The sequence below is a fragment of the Alligator mississippiensis genome, chromosome 1 (assembly GCF_030867095.1).
Source record: "Alligator mississippiensis isolate rAllMis1 chromosome 1, rAllMis1, whole genome shotgun sequence".
Lineage (NCBI taxonomy): Eukaryota > Metazoa > Chordata > Crocodylia > Alligatoridae > Alligator > Alligator mississippiensis.
In genome coordinates this window covers 401,923,878-401,951,764 of record NC_081824.1, presented here as the reverse complement: position 1 = coordinate 401,951,764, position 27,887 = coordinate 401,923,878, and the positions used below count along the sequence as shown (strand labels likewise).

The window sequence follows — 27,887 nt, the reverse complement described above, 5'->3', positions numbered from 1 at the left end:
TTGACCCACTCCAAAGATGACATCTGTTTATACTCTAGAAGACAGGGAAAGTTTAGCCTTGCTAGACTTCTGTCACTCTTCACCAAATTAATATTTATATGGTACATGTCTTTTCCCTAAATAAAATAGGAATTTAAAATGCATCTCATTAATGGGCATGACTATATCACATTAAGAGCACAATTTTGGAACCAAGAGATTTAGGTTCCATTAAAAACATGGATTACCTAGTACTGTTCAAATCGTGTGCGCGTGCGTGTGCATGTGCTTTACATATATATACACACACACACACCCCCCCTAAATATGTATCCTACCTAGATTACACTAAAACAAAAATAAGTAAAAAGTGCTACTGTACACCTATTTTGAAAAGTTAAATGAAGAAGCAGCAGCAATATTGTTCAGTCTTTGCACAAGCTGCAAGTCTGCATTGGTCTTTATGTTCTCAGCAACACACACACACACACACACACACACACACACACACACACACACACACACGGTGGCTGTCAGGATACAGACAGGACCCAAGGCACCCACTGATCTGAAGAATTCTGATTTTATGTGCAAACCATGGTTGTTACATGGGCCCATTTTTTTCTTGATGAGACTGCATATTTTATCTGTAAAAGGCAACCCAATAATGTAAATCTTAAGCTTTTTGTAAAGCATTTTACTTAGTTCTTTATAATATTTAATTAAGATAACACTGTATAGTATCAGATCATATTAAAATGGATTAAAAACCGAGGGCCAATAGTAAACCTAACTGGGGTGTTTCTAATAGGTACATGTTTATCAATGGTCTTGAAGTACTAATAAAAATGAATGGAAATAAACTTAGTAGATAAGATTGATCTTTATGCCTCAGCCTCCTTTATGTTGGTAACATGACCCGTGATGAAGCCCAAAAGGACTGGATCCTGCCTGCAAAGCTAGGGCCTCATGGAGGGCGGGGGTGGTTCCAGTAGCCCCTGCCCCTTCTTCAGCCTCATGTGCTCACCTCTCCATCCCCCTTGATAGGACACCTATCTAGCAGAGGTGTCAGAGCAACCAGCAGCCAAGGGGTTAATGCAACCCCTGTATTTCAGCTGCTACCTTTCTAGCTGCTGAATTTACCTTTGCCAGTTGCTGCTGGCAACGAAGTTTGGTGGAGGCTGCAAAGGAGACACCAGAGGATCCCTACACCCATTTGTTGCATTAACTTCCTGAGGTGCTCACTGAACCAACACCTTCCCTCACAGAAGAAGCATCTCTCAAAATTGGGGGGGGGGGGGGGGGGGTGCAGAAGAGAAAGACTAGCAAGGGAACAGAGACTCCTGGAATGCAAATCCAATACTATTCTATTCAACATGCGACAGTTACCCACTATTGTTAAAAGATTACAGACCCTGATCTAAATGATTTAGTGACTTGAGCCCTTTACATTTTAAAATACAGCTGAAGGTAATTTCATATATTTAAACACAAAAAGCAGACCTTACCTACAAAAATGGAAAAATTCAAAGAAGTGACTCAATGGGATTCAGATTTTATAACAGACAAAGAATTTATCCTAAAATTTAACTGACTGGGGAGTGCAAAGGGGAAAAAAAATCACTTGTATGAACAGGGGAAGAAGTTAGGAAGGGAGAAGTACTTTTACCTATTTATGAAACTAACAAGACAAATATTGGAATACTGGGTACAGTTCTGGTGTCTACATTTTAAAAGCAATGCCAAATTGGAGAAAGCAGGAAAGAGCATGAGAAAAGTGATTAGAGTGCTGGAAAGAGGCCTTTATAGTCATACTGAAAGTACAGAGCCGCTGTTGCTCAATTCAATACAAACCATGCAGACCAGCTGCTTGATCTCAGTGACTGGGGTTTCTGTGCTCAGCACAGAGCTGCCAGGGCTCAATTAAATGGAAACCAGCTGAGCCAGGCAGCTCAGCTGCTCTCAGAATGGAGCCACCACATCAGTTTCAGAAAGACTGGAAAACCCTGCAGGAACCACACTTCCCTAGGGATCTTTGGTCTTGCTGAGACTGATGTAGTGGTCCTGCTCTCAGTGCCAAGCCACCATTGCTTAGCGAAACCAGAGAGCTCTTGGGAAATGTGATTCCCCAGGGCTCTCTGGTCTCACCGACATGGACAAGGCAATGAAGCCACCAGGGATTAACCGTTAAATTCATAAACGTGATTCACAAAATAATCCCAGACATCTCAAATAAGAATCCATGGTGTGAAAAGCATTATTCCCTGTTGGGGTCTTTCTTTGCAACAGAAGAATTGCTGTATCATTTTTCTACAGTATTGGGAAAAAAAATGAAGATCTGGCATTAAAAAAAAAAGAGTGAAAACAAAGAGTTGACATTCACTAAGGGATGGATGCCTCCAGTAACATTTTGTCAAGGGTATTTAAGTGCAGTAGAAGGGTAGAGAGAAACAGCTGCTGGGAAAGCACAGCTGGGAGCTGGTCAGACAGACAGCAAGGATATCCCAGACAAACAGCAAGCACCTACCAAGCCTTAAGTGGAACTTAGCCTTAGCTCTTATGTGGAACTTGTCATCCATGTATTTCAAAGCATTTGGTAAAACAAAGTTCAAAATGATCTCTCTCACTGGAAATAGGCAGAGAGGCTTCCTAACACTACATGACAATCTAGCAGCAGAAAACTGGGGTCAGAACTGAGCTCTCCTAATGGATGCATCAGAGCATGAGGAAGACAACACCATTTCTTGCCTGTTTGGGCGCCGTCGCCCAACACGCAATAGTAAGGATGGGAAGATGAAACGGAGACCTCTTTCATTCCTTCCAAGCCATAGCTGAGGCACAAAGATGGAGGTTTACTCTATATCTGTTTATTCTTTATCTCTATATCTATATCTCTATTCTTCTTGTGTGGATAAATTCAGGACTTCATTCTCTAGGGCACCTTTAACCAGCACTAAATCAAATCAAAAAAGCAGGTCTCCCTTTGCTCTTCCTTCAAGCTACATGCCACCCTCCACCCCCACCCTAGAGGAACAACAGAGTCCTGGATCCTGTCATTGCCTCCTTCTGAGCCCTCTAATGGCAAGCCGCAGTTGCGCAGGTTTGAGACAGAATTACACCTTAACCTGCATCTGCTCTGAAACTGCTCCAATATTTAATATATAATAATAATATTTGACAGATTTAAAACATTACAAAAAGTAAGCTGTAACAGCACTTTTACTTTGTGCAGACTTGGCTTTTCTCAGTTTCCACGCTAATCCCAGCCTTAGTTTTGTAGCCTACTTTAGCAGATGTCGGTCCAACAAGCCTGCTATAGACTGATAAAATCCTCACTGCTTATAAGCGAATTGCACGTGTAAAACCTGTACAATATTTTAGATACCCTCGCTTTATGCTGTACATGCGTTCCTGGAAAACAGCGCACAAGTCGAATTCGCATAAAGGAAACCCACTTTACAATGTAACAAATAGAGATACATTCCAAGACCTTGACTCTACTGACCCATAGACCCATTTCTACTACTTTTACAAGACAATTTTAGTACTCACCAACAGCAGACAGTGCACACAAGCACAGGGTTGTGGTGAACGTTACCATAATGGGGATAGCAATTACAGAAACATGTGTCGCAGACAACGAGCAAGGAGCATAGATCCACACAGGAGACTCTATTTTGGTCCACGTCACTCCCACAATACACTGCACAAAGCAGCTGACTGTGGGCTTCCAATCACATAAGAGTAAATTTACCTTGCATATAATGAATTCTTGGTATAAAAACGGTCACCGTATAAGAGCAAATTCACACATGCAGAACCTGCATAAAGCAAGGGAAACTTGTACTATGTGCAAATTACCAAATCCTGAAATGGATATTGTCAGAACCCAGCAGTTGAGTGCCCATGTCACAGTGGAATGTTTCATTGATTTGATACCTATAACGCAGTGGAATTTCTCGCCACATTGGAATTTTCCGCTACGGTAGAAAACCCCAGTGCAGTAAAAGTTCCCGCCAACTTTGTGCAGGCACGCACATCACCATTGGCCGGTTCTAAATTATTCATGTTTGGTGACTGGCGATTGGCTTGTTGGTCATATAGGGGTTGAGGCAGTTTCCGCCCAAGTCGGAGAACTCCGCGCACATCTCGGAGTGAACTTAGAGGACTGATCACCCACCGACTCCCCGTCGCCGACCGTCCCGACGTACCCCCGTGCCCTGCCGGCCCGATAAGCCGTTCATGTCATTTTGTCTGACTCGGAGAGCTCACGTTTGCAACTGTAATCTAAGTCAGTTCTTCCTCCTGTGCTGTGTACACCAACGGCGTAAGTAAATAATCTCTTTGTTCAACCAATACGCTTCAGTGCCTAATTCCGCTCCATCGGTCAAAAGTACCCGCCTGCCGTTTCAGGGCTACTGGCCACAGCCCGGCCTACCACTCGACCGCCACAGATATGACCAAAATATGGGTGGAAAGAAAGTTCAGGAATATGAGAAACTTCTTTCTGTAGTAAAATTGAAAAGAGCAGAGCTCTCAACATATGGAGAGGACAAATATGCAAATAATAAATTATACATATAAAGTAGGTCTGGCACTTCCATTCATGGTTTCACAGTACAAGAGCAATAGGGTATTTGTTTAAAAATAGCAAATTAACAACCGATAGAGGATTTTTTTTCTTTTTACTGTACACTAATTAGACTATAGAACATGCTACCAAAACTAAAATTAAGTCCACAAATTTACCAGGTTCAAAAAAAATTAAGCGGGCCTCCGCACAGTTTGTTAAATATAATTATGTAGGCATTAATTAGAACTGTTTAGTTAAGGCTGAGTTGAGTTTGCACTTAATAAACAGAATCCATGTTTGTATATGTATACTTGCGGCTGCCCCCCCCGCCAAACTGTTTAACATATAGAATGATTTTCCTAATACTTTTATAAGTAACTAAGAAGTTTATGAATTAAAGTTTAAAATCTTTTAAACCTTTCAAAAACCTTTGCCATTTTGTGTGAGGTCCTTACCACAAACAATTTTGGTTACAGGTTTGGTTTCTATACGTTTAAACTCTGAAATCACATGGCAAGCTATTTAAAGTGCTTTAATTAAGCTATTTAATGCATCTGTTAGAATATATACTAACAAAACACCACAACAGTGCATTTACCTCCTAAGCATTGTTATTAAGACACCCAAACTCAACCACCACTGCATGTCAGAAATGCAGGAATTGTCATAGCTCACTATGAAACACCAAACATAGCTGTAAAGGATTCTCATTATAACTCTTTAAAAACTGGCACTAATCATTATTGGATCAGTATATGCAAGCTCTTGCATCAGTACAAGACAGATCTCTCCACAAAACTGGTACTTGGGATCCCCTGGGACCACTCCCTATAGGATTTGAGGGAGAAGCATAGGGAAACCCTTCAAATCTTACAGCACTGGAACTGAAACAGCAGGCTAGTGACCTTAATCTAAAATGGTACCCTTTGGAGTTGTCGTCATCAGAAGTTCGAAACAGATTTTAAATATATAAAACATATTCCTGATTTTCTATTATCAGGAGCACAGTTCAGCCATCAAGGGAAGTTTACATGACAATAGATTCTCTTTCCAGCTCCATTTTCCTTTCTTCAAGGGTTTCCCCTCATTTCCTTACCTTTTGTCTCCATCTCCCCCAAAACTTCTTTGCCCTCCATGAAACTTAGTTCTCTGCTCCCTCCCTGTCATACTTTTGTCCTTCACACTTTGGAAAAGGCCAGGGGATCTCTTACCCTCTATGACAGGGTGGCTGGTATGCCCGTCAATTGAAGAGGAAAGGCTGTGGAAGAAGCAGCCTACAGATGCAGGGGCCAAACAGAAAGTCACCTAATCAGAGAGGGGCTGGGCTTAGGGCACATAAGCCCAGGGCCTGCGCTGGTCAAGGAGTCTAGCCCCAGGAGCCAGGAAGAGGAGCTCCTGGCAGCAGGGCTCCTAGCAGAACAGCTGAGCTGGCATTCCTTTGCCAGCACAGAGCCCAGGAATAGGGCAGGCCTGAGAACAGGGGCAGGTGAGCCCAAAGAGGGGCAGAAGCAGGGCACAGCACCCTGGGGATGGGGACCAAGGGCCCAAAGCCCGCAGGGACAGAGGTAGGAGTCTGCTAGGGTGGGATACAGTGCCTGGGTGTAGCTCACATAAGCAAAGTGGCCAGCGAGGAGTACAGTGCCCAGGACTAGCTCCGAGAAGCAAAGAACCCAGAAGAAGTAGACAAGGCTAGAAAATGCACCAAGAGGTAGCCAAGGTCAGCAAAGTGCCTGGGCAGGGAGGTCTAGTCAGGCCCAAGAAAGCTGGTGATGGAGAACATCTGTGAGGCATGGGAATGGTGTAAAGGGAGGATGAAGCCACATAATTAGCCCTCAAGGCAATGACCACAGACATCTGTGGTCAGGAGAGTAAGATCAGGCTTGAGAAGCGCAAAGCTGCCTCCTTTTCGTTCAACATCAAGGCATGGTGAGTGAGCAAAGGGGAGAGTACCCAAAAAGAGCCAAGTTGGCAAGAGCTGAGCGGCCACCAGGGAGCAACGTGACCATACGTGGGACTACGCACTTGTTACACCGTCCCTATAAAAGCCTTACCACACCTTTGAGAAAGAAAGGTAAAGTAGTTTCCTTCTATAGGCTGCTCCCCACATGGAAGAATGCCACCTCTAGAAACAGCTGATTTTCTTCTTCTTGCTGGTAATTCAACTGTTCTTAAACTACTTAGCAGCTGGCAATAAAAAAGGCAGGAGGTGCATACACAGGGAGAATGGAGAAGACCATGTTGTGCTAGTCCTTAAATGATTACCCCCCCCCCCCCCCCCGAGGACTAAAAGCAAGAGTTCTCACCCTTCTCCACCCAAAAGAGTATTCCTTACATACCTGCTCCATCATTTATGCCCCTAAACTACATGAATTTCAGATGTCTACAGAACTTCTTATACACCAAGTCTCCCCAGGAATTGACAATAGAGAAGCAAGATAAGCACATAGATCAATAGTACCTCCTGATCTGGAGAACGTGATCCACAACTACTTTGTTTTAATTATTATTTCTCATCCATTTTATATTTTGTTCAAAGTTTGAGAGTTCAGCTGAGAGCCTTTAAGCAACAGTCACATGGTTCTAGGGAAGGGGTGTGCAAAATATGAACCACAGGTTGGATCCAGCCTGCTAATTAATGGTATGCTGCCCCTACAGTGCTCTGCATAGAACCAAGCCCCACTCGCTCCTGCCTGGGGCAGCCCGCACATCACTCCTACCAACACCCACTGACAGCACTGCCCCAGCCAACTCACCCGTCTTCCCAGGGGACTGCTCCCGCTACCATTGGAGCTCCCTCCCCCTGCCCACCTCCAGTGGCTGCTCGTCCTCCTCTTGCCCCTGCCGCACTGCTCCTGGCTGCAGGTAGCACAGGGAAGCAGTGGCAACTATAGGGATGTGCCCCAGGCACCACATGCCCAGCTAGGCTGGGGAAAAGCTGCCCCAGATGCCTCCTGACCTAGTAGAGAGGGCTATAGCTCCTGGACTCCTTCCACTGACTTGGCTACCCACAGGTAGCTGCTCATCGCACCAAGTGGGCAGAGTGGGTGGGAGGCGGGCTGGAGCTGGAGCCCCGTGCACTGGGGCAGGAGCTGCCCAGCTGCAGCTTCCCTCCACCCAGCTGTGCATGCAATGCCTGGCATGCATCCCCATGGCCACTGCTGCTTCCCCATGCGACCTACTGTGGTAAAAATATAGCATAATCTATACATCCTGCTTTTGTAATCACTTCCACACTTAACACTAAGGCACGTAGGCTACTGATTGATTTACGAGCAGCACTAAACTTCTGCAGACGGAGCCAGGAACGGGTGCAATAAATAACTCCTTATGAGAGATAAGCAAAGAGGGACAGGGAAAAATGTTGATGTAAAGAAATCACACCCTGACTGAAGGACGACCAAGAGGGGCTTAAGAACTGCCCCTGGGAGGGGATCCAAGATGTAAATAAGATATGTATGTAAACCGTCATAGAACATGTAACTGCTAGACATGCGATGCAAGACGTAATGCTAAGGCTGCCAATAATTGCACGACACGTTGGCCTCTATTGTTTATGTTAGCTATAAAAAGAAACCTCGGACACAGTTCGAGGTCGACTCTGATTTGAGCGACTCAGCTCCCTTGTCGATCTGTTTGCAAACAATAAAATTGAGGTGGACCCAGCCTGAGTGTGTGTGACTCTCTCCTAGAGGTAAAATTGGACAAGCCTCCAGGGGCACGAAACTAGCAGTCTGTGCAACAATTTAGCGAGCCAGCCAGGAGAAGCCCTTGGACCACCCTGGGGTCAGACGACAAGACCTGCAAAGGTGTCCGTGAAGCGCGCACCAGACCGCTTTTGGAGTCTGTCATGGTCACTGGGAACGTGAGTCGGGACACCCGGGAGGTTAAAGGCTCTCCACTGAATGAGTCACCCAGGCTGAGCAGGGTCTGAAGAGACGGTGCCAGGGTGTTGGCAGGAGTAAGTATTCGCTTTCCTTGTGTCACTTGAGTAGTCTTTCGGGGATTTTTGGAATTTTGGATATTGGTTTTAGCGTTCAGCATAGAGGTCTGAACATTAGCCCCGAGGACTTTGTTTTGAAATTCAGCAAATAGGTCTGAATATTAGTTGACACAATGGGTTTGGGTAGCTCCCGGGAAGAAAGCTCTGCAACCCCATTAGGATGCATGCTAAGAAACTTTAGTAAATTCAAAGGAGATTACGGGGTAGAAATGTCAAAAGAAAGATTGATTACTTTTTGTCAGTTAGAGTGGCCATCATTTGGAGTGGGGTGGCCAGATGCCAGTTCTTTCGATGTGAATCTGGCTAAGGCGGTGTGGGGGAAGAGGTAGGTCTGACTGAACAAATGTGCGTCTGTGTATTTAGAAAAATGAGCCACTGACCAGGTCTGGGACTAAGGCTGAGTCTAGCTGCCCCGATTCTGCCTGATAAAGTAGTGTCGAACGCAAGGGTGCTCAGCCAGAACCTCGTGACCCAGTGGACAGATGTCTGAGTGATTTTGTCTTTCCCAAATCCGTTGTCCCAGTATCTTCTGTCAAGGGCAGGAGTGAAAGAATCCCTTTTGTGTTTCCCTCCCTCCTTCCACTGTATGAGCCAGTGTCGGGTCAGTAGCCTTGGGTCTGGGCAGTAAAAACTGCGGGGCAAGGCACTGAGCAGCCCGGACGTCCTAAATAAGGCTTTCCTGTGTCTTTCTGTGCGCTCAAAATTATGGTGACTGGATCCGAACCTTATTAAATACAGGTCAGTTTAAAACCTTACTGCCGGCTAGAATTTTGTCTGGTAAAGGATCCTATTTTTGTGTCTGAGAACATACGTTGTATTAAGGGAGAAACTGCTCAAAGCGCCCTCATCCAACAGCACGTCGGGCTTGTCATAAATTAACTAAGACGCTGGGAGAAAGCCCCGGGTCCTCTTTGATTCTGATAGCGAGGGAGATCTGACTCAAGGGTTAAGGCGCAGGGATGAGGCTAGAACACCATCGGACAAAGACCAAACGGATCGGGAAGAGATAGCCGACGCAAGCCGTTCTAAAACACCTCCCCCGTATGAGGAAAAAGCTGCAAAAGACTGAGGGGGCAGCGGGTAAACCACTTTCAGAACTCGTAGAGATTGCATATAAAGTTTATGAGAATCGTGATCAGGTGGCAGAGAGGAGAGAGGAAAAGCATGGACAAAAACAGATGGCAATGCTAGCAGCTGCCTTGGGCAAAAGCACAAACACCGGTGGGGGATGAAAGGAGAAACCTGAGTGGGGGCAGAAGAAAGGAAAAAGCCGACCTAAGCCTGATAAGTATGCATATTGTCGAGAGAAGGGACACTGGGAGAGGGATTGTCCTAAGCTGAAAGACAAACAGAGGGAAACTCAGCGGGGGGGCCGCCAGATGCGGGCGGAATCCTCGGGGGAAGATCCCATGGTGAAAATAAGGATCGGTGGCAGAGACTATGAGGCTCTGGTAGATACCGGAGCCACCTTTTCTATGATCCCAGTAAAGCCCCCTCTAGCTAAAGAAAGTGGAAAGCATGTGACTGTAAAAGGTATTGAGAGAAGACGAACCAGATTGCCTGTGTGTAAGCCCCTCCTCACGAAAATTGGGAACAACATGTTGGAGCATGCCTTCGTAGTTTCCCCTGCTTGCCCAGTAGCCCCCCAGGGGCGGGATTTACTAACAAAGCTGCGAGCTGAAATCTTCTTCTGTAAGAACCTGATTGTAATGCGGCTGCCAGTGAAACAGGGCTCAAATTACCAAATGGCCCTCCAGGCAGCCAAGGCTGTGTCAGAAGCCAAAGGAATTGAGATTTTAGAGAATGTTGATTCATGTGTGTAGGCAGATGGGACTCCTGCCCGGGCAAAATACATAAATCCAGTCAAGATTCCCCTGAAGGAGGGAGAGGGTCCTGTGTGTGTGAAACAGTATCCTCTAAAGAAAACCACCCACGCGGGCTTGAAGCCGCTGATTGAAAAATTCAAGCGGTATGGGTGGTTAATAAAGGGATCATCTCCCTTTAACACCCTGATCCTAGGTGTGCCCAAAGCAGATGGCGCCTCCTTCAGGTTAGTGCACGACTTGAGAGCTGTAAACAAAAAGATTGTAGTGTATCATCCTATGGTCCCAAATCCCCACACCCTTCTGACCCAAGTTCCAGCAGATGCCAAGGTGTTTTCCGTGCTAAATTTAAAAGATGCTTTCTTCTCTATCCCGCTACACAAAGATAGTCAGAAATTGTTTGCCTTTGAATGGGAAGATCCAGACACGTATCATAAGACTCAATTGTTATGGACAGTGTTGCGCCAGGGATTTGTCTCATTCCCCCATATCTTTGGAACAGCATTGCAAAAAGACTTGGAGCACTGGAAAGAGAGACACCCTGAGGTGGCGCTGCTGCAGTATGTTGATGATTTATTGGTAGCAAGTCCTGATGTGCAGATGGGAAAAAGAGCGACAGAATCCTTGCTGAATACCCTAGGAAAGAAAGGGGTATAAAGTGTCACAGGAAAAGGCTCAAATTTTCAGCCAAAGGTCACCTTTTTGGGTTATGAGATTGAGAAGGGGGCTTGGACTTTGAGTAGAGATCGAATTCAAGCAATACAGGATATGCCTGCCCCCAAAAACCCCAAAGAGCTGCGAGCTTTCCTGGGCCTAACCGGGTTTTGTAGACTGTGGATTCCTGATTATGAGGGAAAAGCCAAACCCCTATATAAGTCCCTCACAAAGGAGGGTCTCACAAATTGGAAATGGACTAAGGAAAACCAACATGCATTTGAGTTATTGAAAGCTGCCCTCTTGCAACCCCCAGCGTTGATGATTCCACATGGGCGCAAGCCCTATAGACTGTATGTGTATGAAAATAAAGGGGTAGCCTCAGGGGTCTTAACTCAACCAGTAGGCCCAACTTGGAAGACCGTGGGCCTATTATCCTGGACAAGCCTAGCAAATTGACTTCGCTAAACTTCCAAAGTCCGGTCGTTACCGTTATCTGCTGGTATTGGTCGATCAACTAATTGGATGGGTGGAAGCGTACCCCACAAGAACGGCTACCGCATCCACGGTGACACGAGTGCTACTCCACAAAATAATACCCCGATTTCTGTTGTCTGAGTCTATTGAGTCAGATCAAGGAAGTCATTTTGTGGGGAAAATAGTACAGGAAGCGTCCAAAACTTTAGATATCAAATGGAAACTCCATGCTCCATGGAGACCCCAGAGTTCAGGTCAGGTGGAGCGCATAAATAGAACGCTGAAGGCTATGTTAACAAAAATGTGTATTGAGACTCATTTGAAATGGTCGCAGGCAATCCCACTGGCTTTAACTCATATTCGTAGCACACCATGTGGAGGGATTAAATTGTCACCTTTTGAATTAATGTTTGGTATGCCTCCCAGAGTCTTGCCAGCAGGGTGGAGGAAACAGGTTACTGTGGACTTGGGAAAATCCGAAATTTGGGAACATGTTATTGCCTTGCAGTCTGTTTTGTCTTCCCTACACAGGTTTGCTGCACCCTTCCAGAGCCTCCCTCTTGATGCACTGATCCACAACTTTAAACCAGGTGACCAAGTCTTGGTGCAGAAGTGGAAAAAGAATCCCCTCGCAGAAAGGTGGGAGGGACCCTACCAGGTGCTGCTGACTACACACACGGCTGTTCGCTTATCAAACAGCGATAAGTGAACCCATTGCTCAAGGGTAAAGCCTTTTCATCAAGAGGACACCAACTCCCAGGGTGTGGTCACTCTGGAAGCTGATAACACCCGGGAACAAGAAGCCAACAAGTGGAAAAGTGAACCTGCTGGAGGTTTGAAGTTATGCTTGCAAAGATGTGGGCCCTAGTCTATTTGTTGGGGCTCTTGTCCCTTTTAGGTATAATCGAACCCAGCAGTTATGTCTACCTGTTGTAAGTGTAAGAGAAGCGAGCTTGCAATCCTCAGTAAGGCTAGCTACAAAGCTTCGAAGTCAACTGTAATCAATGTCCACCTGCATCCCATTTCCTGCTGCTTGCGTCGAGAAATTATAATAGAATATGGACTCAGTGCTGGTACGGCAGCAATGTGTGTAAAGCCGGACCCCGAACTCTGGTTTGCACTTCTTAAAGATTGGCCCTCTAGCCTTCAAACTGCCAGTACCCCAACTGTCAGTACCCCAAATGTCAGTAGCGTTTGGCAACCAAAAGGCCCACCTGCAAACCCATGGGTGGGAAACACATGGGTGGCCCTTCTCAAGGATTCAGCCCGGGCTCTAACTAACCAAAGTTGTCTTTTGTGTGCACTTACTCCTGTTTCTAGTGATGAGGGAGTCCCTTTCTTGCCTATCCCCCTCAATAGGACTGGTATAGTCTCAGATTGGGGTTTTAACCGGAATTTCTCTTTGCGATACAATGGTTCTGGGAGAGTTATGGTGGCAAAAGTTACCAGATCTATCTGCATTTCCCAACACGGAGGTGGATTTAGAGTGGGACAGTCAAGGTGCAAGGAAACATGGATTTCTAAGGAGATCGCCCCCTGGGAGGGTGCATGGACATGCGCAAATGTCTCTCATAACAAGTTTGACAATTGTAGCTGCCTATTGGGTAAGGAGTGGATTTCAGTTTGGGGCATTAATTGTACCCACTATCGAAATGGTACCACGGTGAGTGGGAGTTCAACAAAAAGAAGTTCACTAACTCTAGCTCTGACGAACTCTCATTCCACCATCACAAATGAAGCCTGTGGGCTATGGTGGATTTGTTGGCGATGGGCATATAGACAGCTTCCCGCCAGTTGGACTAGGACTTGTTATTTGGGGGCTTTAATTCCGGGTGTTTGGATAACACAACCCAAAACTCATCGAGCAAAACGCAGCACTGATATCTCCTTCAAGAGAATAGCGGCAGGAGGGGGCCAAAAGTGGGGAAATGATGAATACCCAGCAGAGAGAATCGTTCAGTACTATGGTCCAGCAACTTGGAAGCCAAACGTGATTGGGAGAGAGCCCACATATTTGACAAATCGAATTATTAGGCTCCAGGCCGTAGTAGAAATTGTTACCAATAAAACTGCCACAGCCCTGCCTCTGATTGGCAACCAGCTCACTCAACTACGTACCACGGTACTGCAAAACCGCTTAGCTCTTGACTACATACTTGCAAGTGAAGGAGGGGTGTGCAGGAAGTTAAATTTATCAAATTGTTGTGTTGAAATCGATGATAATGGTGAACTGATAAAGGCCTTAGCGGATGAAATGGAGGAGGTAGCACATGTCTCAGTCCAAACATGGAACGGGTGGAATTTTGATTGGTTTACATCCTGGCTCCCTAATTTTGGATGGTTAAGGGGAGCTTTCTTAGTCTTTTGCCTGCTAATGTCGATACTTTGTTTGCTCCCCTGTATTATACCCTGCATCATGGCCCTTCTGAGACGAACAGTACAGTCAGTCATCAACCGAGAGAAGTTTGTGCATTATCAGAAGTTAGCCATAGCTGACAGCTATTAAGATTAGAGTTAGAAAGCATCTTGAGGGGGGAATTGTGGTAAAAATATAGCATAATCTATACATCCTGCTTTTGTAATCACTTCCACACTTAACACTAAGGCACGTAGGCTACTGATTGATTTATGAGCAGCACTAAACTTCTGCAGACAGAGCCAGGAATGGGTGCAATAAATAACTCCTTATGAGAGATAAGCAAAGAGGGACAGGGAAAAATGTTGATGTAAAAAAATCACACCCTGACCAAAGGATGACCGAGAGGGGCTTAAGAACTGCCCCTGGGAGGGGATCTAAGATGTAAATAAGATATGTATGTAAACCGTCATAGAACATGTAACTGCTAGACATGCGATGCAAGACGTAATGCTAAGGCTGCCAATAATTGCACGACACGTTGGCATCTATTGTTTATGTTAGCTATAAAAAGAAACCTCGGACACAGTTCGAGGTCGACTCCGATTTAAGCGACTCAGCTCCCTTGTCGATCTGTTTGCAAACAATAAACTTGAGGTGGACCCAGCCTGAGTGTGTGCGACTCTCTCCTAGAGGTAAAAATCGGACAAGCCTCCAGGGGCATGAAATTAGCAGTTTGTGCAACACTACTGCCCAGAGTGGTACAGCAAGGGCAGGAGGAGGTGGAGTTGCTGGAGGCAGGGAGAGCCAAGCAGTACCCACGTGACTGCAGCAGCAGCCCATGAGTAAGCTGTGCATGCTGGCCAGGGCCATCAACAGGCATGGGGTGAATGTGAGTGGAAGCACAGTGCAAGCTACCCTGGGCACCAAGTTAGAAATCTAGTAGTGGTGGACCAAACAGGCGCAGCGAGGAGAGAGAGCAAGAATACTAGATGAAAAATGAGGAAAGCAAGTGGAAAGTATAATAAAAGCACAAGCTGAATTTATCCATTTCAGTATGCGCTTCAGTAGCAGGTAAAACTGCAGGTTCAAGACAGAAGATCTTTAAGATGTACTAGAAAAGGGGTTTGCTAGGTTCTGCATCAGGGGTGTTCAACCCTCAGTCCATGGCCGGATCCAGTCCCTAGAGCAGTGTCATCCAGGCCACAGGGCTCCCCCTCCCCCTGGGTCCAAATCTTTGGCACCAAGGGAGCAATGTAACTACTCCTATGCTGCCAAGTTTCCAGACTCATGGGAAGTCCTGGGCCCTACACAACAAATCAGGCACCCTGCGTGCTGAGTTGAACACTATCATGCAGGGCCTAAACCAGGTGCACAGGACTAGACTGCAGTAGGTTTAGGCTGAGTGCCAGTCTGCAGGCTGGATTGAGCCCCATACTATTCATTTGTCTCTCAGAGTCAAGAACTTAAGCACAATAAAGACAAAGATAGATACAGACAATCGATCCAGTTTTACACTGAGACAGAACATGAGAATTATTTCCTACCAAGCCTTTGAAAAAAAGAGAAATGAACCCAAAAATAAGTTATTTCGGGGAAATCCTATAAGCTGTGTTATAGGAGCAGTCCAACTAGATAATGATTTGGGGTCTGAATGGTTAAACAATTAATCATTTAACCAATAAGCCGAATGATAACCTACCAGTTATTTAGTGTAGAGCAGGGGTCCATGGAGCCTAGCTATTAAAGTATTAATCCCACCTTCCCACTCCTCTGCTGACCACAACAAAAGCAGCCTGGCTTCCTCTCTGGGGAGCATGGAAGTCAGAGGCCGCTTGCCATGCGCTGTGAGAGGCCCAATCCTGAAAATAAAAATTAAAAGAAAGATGCTTAAAAGGAAAGGAACTGCCCAGCTGTCCTGCTTGTCATGAGGCACAGCTCTGGGGAGCTGGGGCCCCAGGGAACTGCTAAGTCCCCACTATACCTCAAAGGGCTAGAAGCAGCCCACTCGTGCCAGACCAGGCAGGGGTGAGCTGCAGGCTGGCACAGAGCAGCCCCACATGGGCCAGGCTAGGGGTTGGCACGCCAATTAATTGTTTAACCACTGTAATTACAACATGTTAACCAGATTATTTTTTTAAATCAGTATTTACATCCCTAATGATGATAATGGAACCATGAAAACTGCTACGAGGCAAACTGAACTGAAAATCAATAACACACTACAACAGCTGACCAACAGGACACTGAAAGATATGCTAGGTTATTTGTTGCCTACCTAACCACAGATACCACAAACCAATGGATTCCCATTTAAAACACAATTTACCATGATTATTTTGCAACATTCCTACATTATTATGTTTCAATTATAAGCACAAATATTTACACAAAAATGGTTCATTTGTTGCACAAATCGAATACAGAAAATAAATTTCAGAAAAAATGCCAGTGGTGCCAAAAGTTCAAGGTGAAAATAAAGTTACAAGTTAAAAGCTAAAGGTGTTATTTGAATGTGAAAAAAGAATTCTTCCTTCTATTTAAGAAGAGAGACCTATTTTTAAACACTTAACAAGAGCACAGTTGTCATTACAGATATTGCAGTTAGCTGTTTAAAAGATTTCTACCTTGTAATAGAGAGCGCTGAATAGTTCTATCAAATCAACCAGACAACTTCAGATACACAAACAAATAAATGACTGATAAAGAGCTTTTACATAAGACATGCATTAGATAGTACAGTTTAAAAAAAATTTACAAGCAAACATTAAATACCATGCAACCTGGCAATGCTAGTCAGATATGGAAGAAATACAAGAACTGAAGCAAATCTTAAAGGCATTAACTAGACAGTTATACTAAGCTGACCTACTTATTTAATAGTGATTAAAAACAGAGTACAGCAATTGCAAAACCAGCTACAAGCACCTAAGTCTGTCACCTATACCTAGTATATTATACATCATTAACATTCTTCCAGTTTAGCCAGGCTTTACCTATTTGAGCTTAATTTAAAGCTGTCCAACAGAGCTTCTAGCAGCAAAGAAGCTACAATAAATATATTTTAATTGTTCAAGTTAGACGGTTAGTCACCAAGCATACAGAAGCAAACTTAAGTAGTCTTACCACATCATCTGTCAGTGTCTTGATATTTAAATGCTGAAAATTAAAGAAGAAACCAGTCATATCATTATCGTGAAAAAAAAATTGTTTTTGCATCGTAATTAAGTGGCTTTAAAAAAAAAAAATCTGTAAGAGGAAATTAAACATGGTTTTAACAAATCTCTTTAAAACAATGCCTTATAAGAAACAGTTTATTTCCTTGACTTGGTTTTAACTGGCTTACAAATATACAGCAAGTCACCTAAGAAATGGACACAGGAGGAAGGGTGGATGTCGTATACTTAGACTTCAGGAAGGCCTTCGATATGGTATCCCACCCCATACTGGTGAACAAGTTAAGAGGCTGTGATGTGGATGACTGCACAGTCCGGTGGGTGGCGAATTGGCTAGAGGGTCGCACACAAAGAGTCATGGTAGATGGGTCGGTCTCGACCTGGAAGGGTGTGGGCAGTGGGGTCCCGCAGGGTTCAGTCCTTGGACCGATACTCTTTAATGTCTTCATCAGCGACTTGGACGTGGGAGTGAAATGTACTCTGTCCAAGTTTGCAGATGACACAAAGCTATGGGGAGAAGTGGACACGCCGGAGGGCAGGGAACAGCTGCAGGCAGACCTGGATAGGTTGCACAAGTGGGCAGAAAACAACAGGATGCAGTTCAACAAGGAGAAATGCAAAGTGCTGCACCTAGGGAGGAAAAATGTCCAGCACACCTACAGCCTAGGGAATGACCTGCTGGGTGGCACAGAGGTGGAAAGGGATCTTGGAGTCCTAGTGGACTCCAAGTTGAACGTGAGCCGGCAGTGTGACGAAGCCATCAGAAAAGCCAATGGCACTTTATCGTGCATCACCAGATGCATGACGAATAGGTCCAAGGAGGTGATACTTCCCCTCTATAGGGCGTTGGTCAGACCGCAGTTGGAGTACTGCGTGCAATTCTGGGCGCCACACTTCAAGAAGGATGCGGATAACCTGGAGAGGGTACAGCGAAGGGCAACTCGTATGGTTAAGGGCCTGCAGACCAAGCCCTACGAGGAGAGACTAGAGAAACTGGACCTTTTCAGCCTCCGCAAGAGAAGGTTGAGAGGCGACCTTGTAGCTGCCTATAAGTTCATCACGGGGGCACAGAAGGGAATTGGTGAGGATTTATTCACCAAGGCGCCCCCAGGGGTTACAAGAAACAATGGCCACAAGCTAGTAGAAAGCAGATTTAGACTGGACATAAGGAAGAACTTCTTCACAGTTCGAGTGGCCAAGGTCTGGAACGGGCTCCCAAGGGAGGTGGTGCTCTCCCCTACCCTGGGGGTCTTCAAGAGGAGGTTAGACGAGTATCTAGCTGGGGTCATCTAGACCCAGCACTCTTTCCTGCTTATGCAGGGGGTCGGACTCGATGATCTATTGAGGTCCCTTCCGACCCTAACATCTATGAATCTATGAATCTATGAAATACTATTTACATTTCTAAAAATTTAAGAGGATTTTAATTAGACTCTGGCTATGCATAGAAGTTACATTTATAGTGCCACAAATAAAGTTCAGAATATACACATGCCCAGAACGGTACAAAAATGACAGAAGCATTACAAAATGTTCCCAGATTTAACGAGAAATTTTCTGCAGCGTATTTTATAGTGCTACTTTTCACACCTGCAAAGCACACTGTTGCATTACAGGGGGTCTCTTAGCTCCCCAGCATCCCACAGTGCTTGGTTCCCCCCTGCTCCAAAAAGGGGGGAAGAGGGACGTAGGGAGAGTGTGTGGTATGGACATCTTAAGCACCATCTGGGTGCTCAGCATACTCAACTTCAAATGCAAGTTTGTTTGAGGCCTTACTTGCTCAAATGGCAAACAGTGCAATTCAGTCCAAGTGCTGTCACAAGCTATCCAATCTCTTTTTTATTTCCCTATAGTATATTTAATTCTAGAACATGGCTCTGCAACTTTCAGGCAGCAGGGGGCTGCAGACCCAGGGGCCACAGACTGTGTGGACCATGGACCCAAACACTGCACACTGTGGGGTGGGCAGGCACCCCCCCAGTTCCTCACCACTGTGCAAGCTGCCTAGTATCTCCCCTGCTGCGTGCACAGTGCAAGCAGCACAGCTGCTCCCCCTGATCAATACTCTAGCACATGTAGCCTGGCAGGAGATAGAATTTTTGCAATAGGGATCTGATCCCCAATCCAGCCACTGCCAGCAGGGAGCCCAGAGAATAGGTTTGCAAGTGCTACAATTGAGCTGGATAGGGCAGCAGCTCTGGAGAAAAGGACCTGAGGGTTACAGTGGGCAATAAAATATATACGAGCCAGTGTGCCATTGTTACGAAGGTGGCTGACAGCATACTGGGCTGCATTAGGAGGAGTGTTGCCAGCAGATCAAGGGAAGTGATTCTTCCCCTTCTATTCTGGTGAGGCTACATCTGGAGTAATTAGGGGGCTGGGACACATGACTTCTGAGAAGAGGCTGAGGAACCTGGGCTTATTTCTGGAGAAGGGACTGAGGTGGGATTTAATAGCAGCCTTCAACTACCTGAAAGGTGGTTACAAAGAGGATGGAGCTTGAACAGGGTAGGCAATCCCTGGCACGGGTGCCAGCATGACACATGAAGGTATTTTGCTTGGCATGCGCACCTCAGGGCAGACAGCAAGGAAGGGGCCAGGGCTTCACTGCCTCAACAAGGAACAGGCTCCTTGCAGATACCCTGCTGTCCACCCCTGGCATATCAACATCTTACAACTCAAGATTGCAAGGTTTTTTTTATTACTCTGCCCAAAAAATGTTGCCAGCCCCTGAGCTAGACTGTTCTCAGTGGTGACAGATGATAGAACAATGAGCAATGGTCTCATGTTGCCGCTGAAGAAGTTTAGGTTGGATATTAGGAAAAAAAAACTCACTAGGAGGGTAGTAAAGCACTGGAACAAGTTAAAGAGAGAGGTCATGTAATCTCCATCCTTGGAGGTTTTGAAGATCTGACTACACAAAGCCTTGGCTAGGATGATCTAGCTGGGGATGGTCCTGCTTTGAGCAGGGGGTTCGAATAGATGAGTCTCTTCCAACCCTAATTTTTTAAGTTTCTATATGGATCAGAAACCCGCTGTGGTAGACACTTTAAGCAGGCTTGCAGAGCTGCTTACTGAGGGACAGCAATGCAGGGGTGCTTAGTCCAATGCCCATGGGCCAAATCTAGTCTCCAGCACTTTGTCATTCCATGGGAGCACTAGGGCCCTGTGCACTGAAAAAGTGAGTGTACATGTTGGCATGGGGTACAGGCCCAGCCCTGGTAGATGGGCCCATTCGCAAGGGCCTAGGGCCTAGTCCCACACCCCTTATCTGGCCCATGGAGGTCAAAAGTTAAGTACCACTGATCTAATACACCCCTTTTATAGAACTGGGGTGGCTCTTACTTCAATTCTAAAATACCTTTTCAGGGTAGATCATTTATATAAATGATATTTCTCTAAAATAAAAGCTTACTTTGCATATCTCATTTCATAGGGTTGTGTGTGTCCCACTTGTAATCTCTTAGGAATTTTCGGAGTAGTGCAAGTGATATGGAGGATGGCTGTAAAATTCCCTCTATTGTAGAATAGTTTGCACTTGGCGTGGGGCACTCAGGCCAGGTGGACTCTGCCTGCTAGAATTGGGCCCTTGGTGTCACATGCCCAGTGCCACCACCACTGCTCCTCCCCAACCTCCACTCTGGGCACTAGGATCAGGCACCCATTCTAGTGCACAGGGCCCAGGGCTCCAGTAGCACCTACCCCCAGCTACCAATTTTCTCATGCAGAGCCCCATGGGCCAACTAATATTGCAATGCAGGCCAATCTGGCCCATGGGCTAGGGTTTCAGTACTCCTAGTTTACAGAACACAGAAACAGAAAGTCACAATCACATATTATCTGCTCTGCCAAGGAAATTTCAGGGTCTGCCATTTCTGAGGTTCAATATAAATATGTGTTTAAGACCACATATTAACTGGATTGGATACCTAATCCCAGTGCACAAAGGAGGGGGCAGGGGGGGGCCATGGTTCCTGGAGCTTCCTACCTTCCAAACTGGACTCTCTCAAATGTCCAAGAAAGGTCCTGGAAATCAGTTAATAGTTGTTTAGGACCAGGAAAGAACCAATTCCACAATATCAGGCAGTTACTACCCAGAGTACGTACCACAATCCACTTACCAGAAGTTTAGGTTATGTCAAGCAAAAACAAGGTACCCATTATATTTTATAGTATTTTTGGCTTGCCCTATGGGTCTGATTCTCCCCTACCACCCAATGAAACAATATGGCACCTGCCATGAATGTTCAGATTCCATGAATAGGAAGCAAGACAACTAATGTTGTCTTATGACTTAGTGGGGCTAACAGAAACTTGGTGGGATTCATCCCACGACTGGGCTGTACATATTGAGGGCTATAGATTGTACAGAAAGGACAGGTCGGGGAAGAAAGGGGGGGGGGGTTGCACTATGTCAGTGAGCAATATATATCAACCCTCATCAAGACAGAATCCAAGGTTGAGGAAGTAGAAGGATTGTGGGTTAGGCTACATGGGGGGCAAGGAGAAAGGGATTTGGTGGTAGGGGTCTGTTACAGACCCCCACACCAAGGGGAAGAAATAGATGCGGGGCTCCTGAGGCAACTCTCGGAGACCATAAAAGCTAAAGAGGCGGTAGTCATGGGGGACCTAAACTACCCGGACATCTGCTGGGAGACGCAGACAGCAAGGTCCCACCGCTCGCGCGGGTTTCTAACCTGTGTACAGCACCTCCACCTGACACAGGAGGTACATGATCCCACTAGGGGGAATGCCATACTGGATCTGGTATTGGCAACAGGGGATGACGTGGTAGGGGACCTCCAGATCGGTAGCCATTTGGGAGACAGTGATCACCTAATAATAGAATTCAACATAAGACGTCGAGTGTAACTAGTAGGGTGAAAGTGCTAGACTTTAGGAAAGCTGATCTCAATGAACTGAGGCAATTAGTCAAGGACGCACTGCAGAGTAGGAGTTTTGAAGGGATGGGAGCCCAAGAAGGGTGGCTGTGCCTTAAGGAAACGATCCTTCGGGCACAAAGCAAGACGATCCCCGAGCGAGGCAAAAAAGGGAAAGGGGCCAGGAGGCTTCCATGGCTGACCAGAGAAATCCAGGGCAGCCTAAGGGCCAAAAGGGGAGCACATAAGAAGTGGAAACAAGGTGAGATCACTAAAGATGAATATACCTCCTCTGCTCGTGCTTGTAGGGAGGCAGTTAGATGGGCCAAAGCTACCATGGAGCTGAGGATGGCAACCTAAGTAAAAGACAACAAGAAATTGTTTTTTAGATATATTGGGACTAAAAGGAAGGCCCAGGGAGGAATAGGACCACTGCTAAATGGGCAGAAACAATTGGTGACAGACAGGGGGGACAAGGCTGAACTCCTCAACGAGTTCTTTGCCTCAGTGTTCCTAAGCGAGGGGCACGACAAGTCTCTCACTGGGGTTGTAGAGAGGCAGCAGCAAGGCGCCAGACTTCCATGCGTAGATCCTGAGATTGTGCAGAGTCACTTGGAAAAACTGGATGCCTTTAAGTTGGCAGGCCCGGATGAGCTCCATCCGAGGGTGCTGAAGGCACTGGCCGACATCATTGCAGAGCCACTGGCGGGTATATTCGAACGCTCGTGGCGCACGGGCCAAGTCCCGTAGGACTGGAAAAGGGCTAACGTGGTCCCCATTTTCAGAAAGGGGAGGAAGGAGGACCCGGGCAACTATAGGCCAGTCAGTCTCACCTCCATCCTTGGTAAAGTCTTTGAAAAAATTATCAAGGCTCACATTTGTGAGAGCCCAGCAGGGCAAATTATGCTGAGGGGAAACCAGCACGGGTTTGTGGCGGGCAGATCGTGCCTGACCAATCTAGTCTCTTTCTATGACCAGGTTACAAAACGCCTGGACACAGGAGGAGGGGTGGATGTCGTATACTTAGACTTCAGGAAGGCCTTCGATACGGTATCCCACCCCATACTGGTGAACAAGTTAAGAGGCTGTGAGGTGGATGACTGCACAGTCCGGTGGGTGGCGAATTGGCTAGAGGGCCGCACCCAGAGAGTCGTGGTGGATGGGTCGGTCTCGACCTGGAAGGGTGTGGGCAGCGGGGTCCCGCAGGGCTCGGTCCTTGGACCGATACTCTTTAATGTCTTCATCAGTGACTTGGACGAGGGAGTGAAATGTACTCTGTCCAAGTTTGCAGATGACACAAAGGGAACAGCTGCAGGCAGACCTGGATAGGTTGGACAAGTGGGCAGAAAACAACAGGACGCAGTTCAACAAGGAGAAATGCAAAGTGCTGCACCTAGGGAGGAAAAATGTCCAGCACACCTACAGCCTAGGGAATGACCTGCTGGGTGGCACAGAGGTGGAAAGGGATCTTGGAGTCCTAGTGGACTCCAAGATGAACATGAGCCGGCAGTGTGACGAAGCCATCAGAAAAGCCAATGGCACTTTATCGTGCATCAGCAGATACATGACGAATAGGTCCAAGGAGGTGATACTTCCCCTCTATCGGGCACTGGTCAGACCGCAGTTGGAGTACTGCGTGCAATTCTGGGTGCCACACTTCAAGAAGGATGCAGATAACCTGGAGAGGGTCCAGAGAAGGGCCACTCGTATGGTTAAGGGCCTGCAGACCAAGCCCTACGAGGAGAGACTGGGGCACCTGGACCTTTTCAGCCTCCACAAGAGAAGGTTGAGAGGCGACCTTGTGGCTGCCTATAAGTTCATCACGGGGGCACAGAAGGGAATTGGTGAGTATTTATTCACCAAGGCGCCCCCGGGGGTTACAAGAAACAATGGCCACAAGCTAGCAGAGAGCAGATTTAGATTGGACATTAGGAAGAACTTCTTCACAGTTCGAGTGGTCAGGGTCTGGAACAGGCTCCCAAGGGAGGTGGTGCTCTCCCCTACCCTGGGGGTCTTCAATAGGAGGTTAGATAGGCATCTAGCTGGGGTCATCTAGACCCAGCACTCTTTCCTGCTTATGCAGGGCGTCGGACTCAATGATCTATTGAGGTCCCTTCCGACCCTAACATCTATGAATCTATGAATAATAACTGCAATAAAACAAATCAAGAAATGAGCTCAAACTGAAAGCAAACATTTCTTCTGAATTGCATGCTCCCATTCTAAACAAGAGGACAGTCCATGCCTGTGGCAACCACAGCACAAACCACTGATAGTAAACATATGATATATGTATTACCAACCAAGCAGACCTTTGCACATAAAACAGCCTTGTTTTAGTACAAAGATCGCCAACATTTCCATAAAGTAGAGGTTAGAATACATTAAACAGGGGTAAAGTAACACCTACATCGTTTGATACATAGATTCATAGAATCAAATGACCAGAAGGTACCTGTAAAATCATCAAGCCTGGTCTCCTGCCATGAGCAGAAGGTTATTGGGCTCAAACGAGCTCAGCAAGGTGCTTGTCCAACCTCCTCTTGAACACCTCAAAGGATGGCTTCTGCACCACCTCTGCTGGGAAAGTGTTCCAGATTCAGGCAGACAAGGTTCTTTGGGTGAAAGTAGTATCTTTTATTAGACCAACTTAAATAGTTGGAAAAAAAAATTAAGTGAGCTTTCGGGTTCAAAAACCCTTCATCAGGCTGAGGAAGCGTCAGCAGTTGGTGTGTGTCTTCCTGGATGGAATGAAAAGCAAAGAAGCCAGAGGCTGGGCTGGTATGCATACAAGATAGGCAGTCAATGAAGATGTAAACTGAGGAGTCAATGGGTGAGAGACAGGCTGGGTGCAGGGGAGAAGAGGGGGATGAACAGTGGAGAGGTACCTGAGGAGTCAGATGTGAGGCAGGTTATAATGTGTCATAAATCCAATGTCAATACTTAGTCCATGATTTTTAGTATCCAGGAGGCTGATGAAGTGGAGTTCATAGGCTCGTCTATGGGAAGCATTTTGTAAATTTCCTTTGAGGATTAGAACTGAGAGATTGGAGAGAGAGTGGTCGTGTTGTAAGAAATGTGCCCCCACAGGTAATTGGGTATTCCTGTCTTCGATAGATTTCCAGTGTGCATTCATTCTGGTGCACAATTGTTGTTTGGTCTCTCCTACGTATTGTCCATCAAGGCATTTGGTGCATTGGATGAAATATAGTATGTTTTTGGAGGTGCAGCTGTAAGATCCAGGAATGCTGATGGCTCTGTTGTGGGGTGCAGGAATTGCAGGGGTGGTGGAGATGTGTTGGCAGGTTTTGCACTTCTTGTCATGGCACAGTCTGGATCCATTTGGTGTGTTCTGGGCCTGAGGAAGTTTGCTTCTAGTGATGAGGTTAGCAAGGTTCAGTGCTTGTTTGAAGGCTAGGATGTGGGTGGCTCTGGGAAGATCTCTTTAAAGATGGATCTCTTTCTAGCACGGGTTGCAATAGTTTGAGGATTTTCCATATGGGTTTGAGGGAGGGGTGATATGTCATAACCAGCAGTGTGCTATTTGTGGCGGGGGTTTCTTCTGTACTGCAGCAATTCTTCACGTGGTATCCGGGTGGCTCTTTCAAACGTGCAATTTCTCTCTCTGGAGGAGTGTCCTTGTTGGGTGAAAGCCTTTTTATGACTGGTAAGGTGGCAATTTCAGATTCTAGTTACCCTTACGGAAAAGCAGCTTTTCCTTATGCTAGCATAAATTTCTCCTCAATTAGCTTGTGCCCTGGATCTTGGTGTTCACCCCTGACATAGTTGTAGACAGCTATCAAGTCACCTCTCAGTCTTCTCTTACTCAGGACAGTAATGATACTTTCAAGTTCATCATACATTTTTTAATCCATCACAGCTATTATCTTTAAATATTTCTTGCCACCAAACAAATTTCAAACACCTCAGAAAGTTTCAGCACTCAATACTGTTTAGGGGTGCACCAATGAAGATTTTTTTGGCCGATACCAGTGGCCAATTATTAGCCAGCCATATCGGCCAGTGCTGATCTAATGGCCAATATGTAGCCCAGCAGCTTGGAGAGCAGCATCCGTCTGGCAAGTCTGAGGGGGTAGGAGGAGGAGGGGAAAGGGGCATGGGGGAGACCAAGGCCCTCATGGTGAGGGAGAGAGTGGGGCTTGTTTGCTGGCTTGTTTGTTCAATCGGTGCAAAGCTGTTTCTGTATTTAAAGGAGCTCCTTAGGAAGCAAACCCAGCCTTCCAGGCAGCAAACTCACCAATGCACTAATACTAAAATATTCCGAAGTTTGAGAGAATTTCTTAATTCAAATTGTCACATCTGACAGGAAGAAATCTTAGAGCCTTAATGTTGGCAGATAGAGAAACTGATACAAACCTAAAAATTAGTACCAGCTTAGATGCAAGTGATTTGATCACTTTTGTCATGTGTCAGCACAAACAAATCCAAACTAGTAACACATACTTTGTGTTTTAAGAGGACCAATTTAACAAAGCTGAAAAAAATAGGGTCCATTCAGTCAGGAGAAAATTTAATAGGAAATATGAATATGTTCAAAAACTTATCATCCTAGATATAAAAAAGAAGACTGCACTTCAGAGAACAAGTGAAAATAGCTATGGAAAAAGAAAAAAAAGTTTATCATCTTCTGTTGTATAGTGAATCAAGGCAAACTTGATGGCAATTAACACAAACACAGAAGATAGAACTATAGAAAATTATAAGGGCATGAAGAAATCCAGACATCCGAGTTAAGGACAATATGAAGGGGGTTTTTTTTAATTTATCAGGAACAAAAGGATCTTAACGACAGATATCAATGGAAGACTGAAAGACTGAAATGTTCAGTAAGTATTCAATCCCAAACTGGGAACGGCAGATTTCATCATATCATTTTGTTGATAGACCAATTTACACTCAAGTGGATATTAAAGAAAAAAGCAGAAAGAAAAAGCAGTTACTGAAGCAAAACATTTAAAAAACAAGCAATATTATGTATTTCACACAAGGGCCATTAATGCAACAGGTGACTATCCTCATCACTGTGCTATAGAGCCATGCTCCCTCTTGCTTGCTTTCTCTGGCTCCACAAATCACATGTTCTTTGTTGTATAGTGAAACAGCTACAGCTTTAGGGGTGAAGAGCAGTCTCACCACACTAGACTGACCTACAAACTGGTGTAGAGAGGTAATTAGTCTATAAGATGCACCTCTCCTTTGCCTTCTGCCTCTAGACTGGTGTGCAAGTAGGAGATGCAGTTTGAATCACCTTAGGCTGAAAAAAGCATTGAGGCCATACCTCATACTTCTATCCATTTGACTAACTTAAAAATCTTCTTCAGGAAGAGTTGTTAAATTAATAGGGCTACAACTGCTGCATTCTGTGCTGAACTCAAAACTACCTGTGTGTTAGGCATGCTTAGTGCACTCCTAATAAATATAGTCTGTCAGGTGACTTAAGCTTAAGGATGCCAAAACTTGCCACTAGCAAAGAGGCTTAGATAGGAGACAAGCACCAAGCCACATGATCCCTGTCAAAGTGGCTACAATTCTGGGCATGCAGTGACAGAACCTGAGGAACTTTAGTGGCAACATTTTGGTACCTGAACATGCTGACTGAGAGTTGTGATTGCACTTCTGCACCCAAATTCTGCTTACGTTTTTTGTGAATCTGGACCTAATCCCTCCTTACAGAACTATACCAAAGGAGCTCAAACTATTTGTCATATCAAAGAGCAGGGGCTAGCAACCCTTTAGAAGCCACTGGCCAGAACAACCTGAATCCAGGCATCTTTACACATACTCCAGGAGACATGGCAGGGGCACTTTAATTAACAAGTGCTTTTAATTTAAAGTACCTGAGCATCCCCTGTGCTGAAAAATGGCAGTGGGGTGCTTTGAACTAAAGCTCATAGAATGAGCTTCGGTTCAAAGTGCCCCGCTACCATTTTTCAGTGCAGGGACACTAA

At 45.7% G+C, this 27,887-nt stretch overlaps 1 protein-coding gene across 3 annotated transcripts in view; it reads right to left on the bottom strand.

Annotated features, from left to right (window-relative positions):
* Window positions 1-27,887, bottom strand: part of DIAPH3 (diaphanous related formin 3) — a 487,575-nt gene that overhangs the window by 445,555 nt on the left and 14,133 nt on the right. For 2 of the 3 annotated variants that reach the window (XM_059723010.1, XM_019500535.2), the window contains exon 2: window positions 16,989-17,021. The exons of the other annotated variant lie outside the window; for it this stretch is intronic. In XM_059723010.1, coding sequence (XP_059578993.1) covers window positions 16,989-17,021 — 33 coding nt within the window. The remainder of the gene's footprint in view (window positions 1-16,988; window positions 17,022-27,887) is intronic. 3 annotated transcript variants of the gene reach the window in all.